This window comes from Gracilinanus agilis, chromosome 2 (genome assembly GCF_016433145.1).
Source record: "Gracilinanus agilis isolate LMUSP501 chromosome 2, AgileGrace, whole genome shotgun sequence".
NCBI classification, from domain to species: domain Eukaryota; kingdom Metazoa; phylum Chordata; class Mammalia; order Didelphimorphia; family Didelphidae; genus Gracilinanus; species Gracilinanus agilis.
Window position 1 is genome coordinate 227,218,317 of NC_058131.1, and position 9,295 is coordinate 227,227,611.

A 9,295-nucleotide genomic window follows, 5' to 3' on the forward strand; every position below is an offset into this window, starting at 1 on the left:
TTAATCAGCAAGTTCCCTATTCAGTATCTCTTCTTATAGTTCAGACCTTCCATCTGAGAAGGGAAAGGGAAGAGAAACAGAGAGAGACAGAGACAGAGTCAGAGACAGAGACAGACAGACAGACAGACAGAGAAGGACGGAGAGAATACTAGGTCAATGCCACTAAATGTTCATTGGTAACTGCTCCTAAAGCTGTTCATTCTCTGTGTTTATGCATGTGTGTGTGCATGTATGTGTGTGTTGTGTGTGTGAATGCATGAGTGCTCACTCCAGTGCATTTACTGTACCTTTTTAGAGTGAGATAGATCACCTCACTCTCCAACTGTTAACAAGACTCTATTGGAAATGCATTGCTGGTCACTGTAGAACAAGAGGGCTCTTGATGAAAACATAAATCAGCCCCGTCTCTCCCAGTACTTTTTCTGGGCCTTGGAATAGCTCTGCAGCATGACTAGGACATTAAAGATCTCTGACAAATGAATAAAAATGGCCAGAGGCAAGCCTACTCCCTATAGAGGGCAGGCAGCTTTAGAAAAAAATCTGTGAATGTTAGGTACATGCAAAGAACTGACAAAGTCTTTCTGACCAGTTCCCCTCCCATATCCCAAAATTCCCTCTGAGATGGATTATTTCCCTCATCAATTGCCATCGGACAGTCTGACTTCTTCTGGCCTTCAAATATAGTGTTTTATTTAATTCAGGCAGGAGCAGAAAGTGACAGAAATATAATCTCAATGACCCTCTCCCAACTATAAAGAAAAGACCCCATTTTTCCTTGCCAAACAACATAGCTACAACAATATGGCCCTCTTTGATCATCTCCATGACTCTCCCCAAATCAGGAAAGACTACTGGTCTATTCAACTTGCTGAAGACTTAGCAAGGCTTCCTCCTCCATCCAAGCCCCTAGTCTTCATCTTTCTCTTGAAAAAAAAGCCAAGCCAGGTTCATTTTCAGAGGTAGACATCAATCTAATTGAAATATTAATTTGTGTTGATCTGGGTTGTCTAGCTGGTGTTAGTTGCTTAGCTTGTGACTGAAGCATAACTCCACTGATGACAAGATCAGAGTTTGTCTTCCTGAAGGGATTGGCCTTAATTCCCCTTCTGACACAGGTCAAGGTCAATGGACGTCTTGACCTAGAAGAATTTGAGCAGCTATGGAAGAAGCTCATTCGATGTCAGGTAATGACCTAACTTATTCAGTTCAGTTCAATTCAAGTTGTTGTTATTTAGTTGATTCTTTATGTCAGCCTCTTCATGACCTCCTTTGGGGTTTTCTTTTTTAATTAATTAACTAATTAATTAATTTAGAATACTTTTCCATGGTTACATGATTCATGTTCTTTCCCTCCCTTCTTCCCTTCTCCCTTCCAGAGCTGACAAGCAGTTCCACTGGGTTATACATGTATCATTGTTCAAAACCTATTTCCATATTATTAATATTTGCAATAGTGATCATTTGAAGTCAAAATCTTTGGGTGTTTCTTGTCAAATATACTAAGTGGGTTGCCATTTTCTTCTCCAGCTCATTTTACAGATGAGGAAACTGAGGCAAACAGGGTTAAGTGACTTGCCCATGCCTAAGTAAGTGTCTGAGGCCAGATTTGAACTCAGGAAGATGAGATTTCATGACTCCAGGCCAAAAGCTCTTACTAACTAACTAGTAGAGTATCAGTTCCTTGAAGATGTGGATTCTCTCACTTTTATATTTGTATCCCCAGTGCCTAAGGCATGTAGTAGATCCTTAAGAAAAGCTTGTGAATTTCAACTGATCTAGTTATGTGACCTTGGTCAAGTCACATCCCTTCTCAGGGTTTTAATTTCACAATCTGTAAAATTAGAGAGTTAAATTAGATGTGGTAACCCATTCAAACCCTGCCTCAGCCACTCACTGGCTGTGTGATCCTGGGCAGGTCAGATCACTTTACTGACACCCAATTTCCCCATTTATAAGTGAGGATGATAATAGCACCTACTTCACAGGGTTATTGTAAGGATGAGATGAGGCAACACACATAAGACATTTTGTAATCCTTAAAGCTCTATAGAAATGCTGACTTTCATTATTATACATGTTTGTTGAACTAAGAATATTTAATCTTCCTTTATATTTAGAATAAAGCAAATACCAAGAGCCAAGGCAAACACCAGTTGTTCCATGTTTCCATGTCACTATTTTTGTTCCCCCCCATAAATCCTCCCAAACAGCATCGCCCCAAAGATGCATTCAATCCCACAGCCTGCCTCCTTGGTATTTTGCCTGGAAGCAGGAATCCTCGGTGGATATTCCTGGGTGACATTCAAGGGAAAGAGATACACACCCCCTGCAAAACAGGATAGAAAGAAGCTGATCTAGTTAGGGCTTTAGTGATCCAGAACAAGACAAGCCATTGTGAGGGAATTAGGGGAAGCTGACAGACAGCAAGGGGAGGAGGGTGGAACTAAGTAGGGATCACCAAGGCTATTTCAGGTGCAATGGTAGCCCAGCTATGGTGAGTTTAAATGTATTGTTGACCTTCATACCTCAAGCTCTATCTTGCCTATTTTCCATTGCTGGGCCCCATTGCAATGTTATAAAAATAGCCTTCATGGATAAGCAGTAAACATTTATTAATTGCCTACTATGTCTTTGAACCCATACTGAATATTGGTTTCAAAGCAAAAGAGTGGTAAGGTCTAGATAACTGAGGTTATGTGACTTGCCCAGGGTCACACAGCTAGGAAGTATCTAAGGCCAAATTTGAATCCAGAACCTCCCAGCTCCAACCTGGCTCTCTATCCAATGAGCCACATAGCTACCCTAGGAGCTTATTTTCTACTAAGAAGCTTAAAGTATAGCTTGTTTTCAGGAAAGGGGATTGCCCAATGCTTTCTCTTATCCAGAGCATTATTTTAAATTTATGGAACATAGACTCCCATTGATTTCTCAGTTCTTAGAGAAGGAAGTAGCATAATAATATCATTACTATATTTTAAAAGTTGTTTAAGGTATACAAAGCTCTTTATAAATATCTCATTTGTACTTAAACTTGGGAAACTGGTAATATTCATACATTTTCTACAGATGAGGAAACTGAGGCAGGCGGAAATTAAGTGACTTGCCTAGGGTGACATAGTTAGTAAGTATCTGAGGCTAGACTTGAGCTCTGGTCTTCCTGAGTTCAGGCCCAGTGCTTTATTAAAGCAATCTCTCTGGAGCTGGAGATGGGTTCAAATTTTAGTTGTGACTTTTTCTGTATAACCCTAGGCAAGTACTTTAATGTCACTAGCCAGCCCTTAGTTTTGACATCTTTAAAATGAAGATGAATAATACTTGCTCTGCTCTAAAAAGGTCTTGAGATCAGGGGCCATGGTCTCATCTAAACTGGGTATCTCTTCCAATGATCTTTACAAATTGGCATCGCTTGGTTGCTTAGTTTAATGAATGAATTCTTTTCCTGTTATAAGAGCATTTTCCAGAAAGTAGAGAAGAATGCCTCTGGATTCCTCCTGGGTTCACAACTGTGGAAGGTGATACAAGAAGCAGGTACAAAAAGAATCTGTTTATTCACCTCCCCTCCAAATATCTGTTTCCTGGACTCTAAAATGGGGCGGGGAGGGGATAGAGGAAGAATAGTCACAGTGCCTACCTCACGTGGGATTGTTGTGAAATTAATTTGAGATAAAATGTGTAACTTAGAGATTTTAAAGAGATATTTGCAGACCAGAAAGCACTTTAAACTGCTTAGTTGTCAGGAATTATAATGATGATTATGATTATTATCACTCCAGTGGGTCAGGTCAAAAGAGGTTAAATAACTTGCTCAAGGTCACACAAGCTCATACATGTCAGTGGCAAGTCTCAACTCCAAGACTGCCTCACTCTGAGACTGGTTCTCCATCCACCATGCCACACTGTTTCTTGGTGCTCTTTAAGTTAATAAAAAGCAGACCGTCTAACTAGCCATGCTGGAATTATTCAACTCAGAAACAGAACATCCCTCAAATGGCTTTCTCCTGAAATAATCTGTGACTTGGATGACTCGGTGATTTTATCCATCTGGGTGCTTCCTCCAACTGTACAGATTGCAACCCTGCCCTGCCCACTTGTCACAGATAACTCTTGTCCTTGTCTTCTTGGAAATATGTGATTTAAAGAAAGAGAGATAAAAGTATAGCTATCGTAGCCCAAGCAGGATTATCTCAGGGAAGCTGAATGTCTTCAGGAGACGGAACAGCGTTGCAATAAATTCCTTCATTCTGCTGACCTCTACTGGCTTTCCAGGGCTCAGATGCTCTCAGCACCAGGCAGGTTTCTCATGTGTTGGCATGTTTTTCCTAATTGGCTTTTCTCCCCCGAGCATCTCTAATTGTGAGAAAATAGCTCTGTCTGATTGATAAGAGCCTGGAAAGGAAGCTCACATTAAAGACGCTTCCATCTCAGCATCTGGCCAGCCAGAGAGTAATATCCCCTGGCAGATTGATGGATCCTTTTCAGGAGGGGTTTGGAGCTAAATGAAATTGAGTGAAATCTGTCTGATACATAGAAGGAAGAGGAAAATGGAAGAGGATTTGTAAATGGAAGGAAAAACCCTTTAAATCCAGGGGCAAGATTTATTAGTTAATACTGAGGTTTTACTAGAGGTACAATTGGCACCTTCAACTGAGGCAAGCCTAGGGGTAGACAAGATAGGTAACTGTCCAGGGTACCTCACTCAAGTTGTCACTATAAGGAATTCTTTTTAATTTTATATTTCATTATAAATTCATAAAATTTTAATATTGCAAAAGTCTGTTCTCCAAAGTACCTAGGTTCTTATCTTCTGTCAAGTCAAAGTGTATATCCCACAATGAAGAGACGATAGAGATTCCTAGCAAGTCAAAAAATAGTGACGAAAGGTTACCATTTCCCACTTCCACCTTTAAGTAAGTTTCTATAAGTTCTAAGAGGCAAAAAGGGCCAAGGTCAGCCATGCTTAGCCTCTTCATCTCAGTCTCATCTTGAGTCAATAACAAACTCTTTTTTTCATCAGAATTATTCCTAGATACTTCCAATAACAGTGAGCTGCTAGACCTCATGACCATTAGGTATGGAGATGGAACTGGAAAAATATATTTCTCAGACATGGTCTGTTTGCTCATCCGCCTTGAAATTGTGTCAAGTAAGTAGTGCTTAAAGGGGTAACTTCTGGGAAGCTCTCACTCATATTGAGTTTGACAAAGCAGAAGACCACTATAGGGATCACCATCATTGACCTTCAGAGAGCCAGGATGCCCATCCATTGGCATTGTGGAAAGCAGATGGAAACATCCAGATCCTGCCTTTGTAATTAGCAGGAGACCTTCCTGGGGGAGGTATCTATTGATAAGATGCTTTCTCAATAGGACCAAAGAGATAGGGTCAACTCTAGGCATAGTGGTTTAAAAAAAAGGTAAAGTTTAGAGAATCATTGACTTCTAGGTTGGGGAGGAATCTTAGTTACTACCAAGTTCAATTCCCTCATAATCAAATAAAGAAACTGAAAGCCAGGAAGTGACCTCTCCAAGATCACACAAGCGATCTGGATTTGTTTGGCTTGGGTGCCTCCAGTATCTCTTCATCTTTCTCTCCAATATAGCACCCCTTCCTTCCTCTTCATTTCTCTAATAATTTTTTCCTTCTTCATCTCTTTCAAACTCCCTCATAGCAATCAAAATCTCCATGACAGTCATTTACATCATGATATAAATTCAAATCAATATCGTTATTGCTAAGCTTTACATCTTAGGGATAGAATAAAATCTTTGTCCTTGAATAAAATAACTCCAGGCCTTAAAAATCAGTGGAGATGCTTTGGCAGGTGCTCCTGAAGTCTCTCCATCTTGGCAGTCACCTATTTTGCCTCCTCCATACTTGAAAGCCCAGTCTTAAAGAAGAATGAAGAATGAGATTATTATAATTCTAAACCAATTCTAAAAGAGTTGCCAGGATACTCAGTTTTTCCCTAATTCATGAGTCATAGGAATTTTTCAGATGAGGAAATCAGTTGTAAGAAAGTGACCTTCCCAAGATGCTTGAGAGTTTGACTACATTTAAATCCCAAATGTGCAAATCATTACATCTCTGACGTTGGCAGATTTACTTACTTTCTTTAGCCTTTTATTTCAACATCTGTTAAATGGGGAAATGGAACTATATGGTCTCTGATCTACATCTATGACCATAAAATCTGCAATAAAAGGGTAGTAAAGTAGCTTAGTGGATAGAGAGTCAGGCCTAGAGGAAGAAGATCCTAGGTTCAAATCTGGCCTTAGATATTTCCTAACTGTGGGACCCTAGACAAGTCACTTAATCTCAATTGCCCAGATCTTAACAGTTTTCTGCCTTAGAACCAATAATTAATATTGATTCTAAGATGGAAGGTAAGGGTTTAAAGAAACAAATCTTCGATAGAAGGCCTAGCAAAGAAAGCTTCAGAAAAAGATTTTTGTATACAATTCTAGCATCAATTAGCCAGGTATTGATTAAGTTTCTACAGTGTTTCTAGGTCTACACTAGGCCCTCTCAGGGGCAAGAGACACATCTAAGATTTACACAGTCCTCATGCTAGCAAACTAACAGTTTATTGTGGAGACAAGATTAATGCTTCAAAATAAAGCATGCCAAATAGAAAAGAAGCCAACAGAGTACTAGCTTTTGTGAGTCCAACTCTAACTGCTAATAGAGTCTGGAGAAAAGAGAAATGGGTATGGGTTAGAGATATCAGAGAAAGTTCTTTGGAGGGGGAGCAGTACTCAAGCTGAGCTTTACACAGAAGGCTAAATGGAAAGAAGACTTCTAAGCTGGGATACTGTGAGCAAAAGAGTGCTAAGGAGAATGAACAATAGGACACTTGATCAAGTTTTATGATCCAAATCGTCTCCCTCCCTCCCATCTCTTCCCCAAGGAGTTGGCAAGTAATTCATTCTGGGCTGCATATGTAATATCATGCAAAACATATTTCCATATTTTTCATTTTTGTAAAAGAGTAATCATATAAAACCAAAATCTCAAAATAAAAAACCAAGTAAACTAAAGTGAAAAATAATATGCTTTGATCTGCATCCCAACTCCAACAGTTCTTTCACTGGAGATAAATAGAATTCTTTGTCCTAAGTCCCTCAGAATTGTCCTGGATCACTGTATTGCTGAAAGTAGCTAAATCTTTCACAGCTGATCATTCCATGGTATTGCTATTACAGTATGCAACATTCTCCTGATTCTGCTTATTTCACTCTGCATCAGTCCATTTAGGTCTTTCCAGCTCTTCCTGAAATCATCCTGTTCATTATTTCTTTTAACACAATGGTATTCCATCACCGTCTTATATGACAATTTGTTCAGTCATTCCCCAGTTAAAGGACATCCTCTCAATTTCTAATTCTTTGCCACCACAAAGAGAGCTGCTATAAATATTTTCGTACAAGCAGGTCCCCCCCTTTTTATCTCTTGGGGATACAGTCCTAGTGCTGGCATTACTGGAACAAAGGGTATATTATGCCTTTCTAATAATTGCATGTAGAATTTCTTCTGTTCGCCTTACTCTATTTTCATCTCTCTCCAAATGAAGCACCTCTTTCTATCTCCTTCCCAAAGATTTTTCTTCCACCTTTTAAAAAATAACAAACTTATCCAATAAGAATATACATATTATATTCAAAGAACAACAGAAAAGGAGGATTGGATCCACTCTATATGCATTTTGTGTATTCCTATTAATGCACAAGTAGTCTCTCCCATTAAAATATAAGTTCCTTACAGGCAGGAATGATTTTGCATTGTCTTTGTATCCTCAGACATAGTGTCTGGCACTTATAGAGTGCTTAATAGATTTTTGTTGATTGACAGGTTGCAAATAAAACTGTGGAGTTTTATTGCATATAGCTTTTTAAATTACATTTCATTATGGTGAACAAAACTGCCCTACTTATCAAGAAGGAGGACATCCTTCTAAAATGTCTCTTTGCCTTTTCCTGAGCACTTTTTTAATGTTTTATTTATACTCTTTTCTTTTTTTCTTCTTCCCTTCCTTCCCTCCCTGATTTCACTATCCAGAGGCTTTTCATAACCTCTCAAGGGATGGGAGAGTCTGCTTGACCAAAACTGAGGTAAGCCTGCTTTTCTTTTCTATCTCAATGCCTGGAAGCTCCAAAGCCCAAGCCCTGGTCTTCTTTTAGCAAGGTGGTACTTTTTTCTTGGACTTAATTCAAGGGTATTTATCTCTGTGGACATATTGAGCAAGCCTGGCGCCATGCAGTACATCAGAGCCCAGCAGCTCCCCTCTCCCCAATTACAGCCTTTATATATTGCTTTCTGTTAGCACTCCTTTAAGGTCTTGGCAGATGGATTTTATTTTTTTTTCCCAAAGGCTTAATAAAGCAGAAGATTATGTTGAAGTAATAAATATAAGAGGGATAGGAAGAACAACTCTGAGCTTTGGGCACCATTTAACTTTGTCATGTTACATTGATAAAGAAATGGTCTCTAGGCTTGACCAATAGGCACATCTCTTTGGCATGTTGGCCTCTCCTGCTTCTGCTGAGATGACAGCAGAAATATATGGGCCTAAAGGGAAGCTTTTGAGGGAGCCATTTCATGCTTAGTGTGGTCTTTCTCGGTCTTTACCAAGACTTGGGATTAGTCAGGGTGCAGAAGGATATAAAAGAACAGGAAGATCCCAGGATGATAAAGTATCCATTGTCCTGCGGCCCTGGACAAAGATAGAATGAGATCAAAAAGAGGCAGGAGAAGGGGGTTGGAAGGAGTTGAATTTGCATTAACGAGAAAAGTCAAAATATAATTTCTGCTTGGACTTGAGGCAGGAAAACTAAGGGATGAGGGGAAGAGAATCCTGAAGATAATAATGTTGTTTTTTTGTTTTTTGTTTTTTTTTATCCTAGTGGCTCAAGTTTAACATGTATTGCTAAGACATTGAACAGGCCTTACAGAGAAGATAAGAAGTTGTCCTAAACTTCCTTCCAAGTATTAGCATCCCTTTGTCCACTTCCCCACCAGTGGCTATAAAATTCCTACAAAAGAATCAGTAGCAAACTAGCTTCCAAGACCCAAGCCCATAGAGTAGCAACAAGGTCAGCTAGACCACTGTGAAAAGGATACCAAATTTGCAGGCTCTGGAAAATTAGTATTCATGAAATCTGTCAAATTATTTTAAAGTGAATGTTTAATAATTTATGATTGTTGGGATTGAAATTCTAAGAAGCAAGGGGTTTATGGGTAATGGGTGGATCACAGGGAAAGAAATCTTTTCTCTCATTTCCTATGCTCCATCCATCTT

The 9,295-nt window shown here is 39.3% G+C and overlaps 1 protein-coding gene across 1 annotated transcript in view; it reads left to right on the top strand.

The window, feature by feature from the left end:
* Positions 1–8,996, top strand: part of CAPN13 (calpain 13) — a 239,059-nt gene extending 230,063 nt beyond the window's left edge. Inside the window, exons 17-21 of the mRNA XM_044659593.1 lie at positions 1,116–1,184; positions 3,450–3,528; positions 5,015–5,143; positions 8,056–8,108; positions 8,901–8,996. Of these exons, the coding sequence (XP_044515528.1) occupies positions 1,116–1,184; positions 3,450–3,528; positions 5,015–5,143; positions 8,056–8,108; positions 8,901–8,927 (357 nt within the window). The 3' untranslated portion in view covers positions 8,928–8,996. The remainder of the gene's footprint in view (positions 1–1,115; positions 1,185–3,449; positions 3,529–5,014; positions 5,144–8,055; positions 8,109–8,900) is intronic.
* Positions 8,997–9,295: the final 299 nt, after the last annotated feature.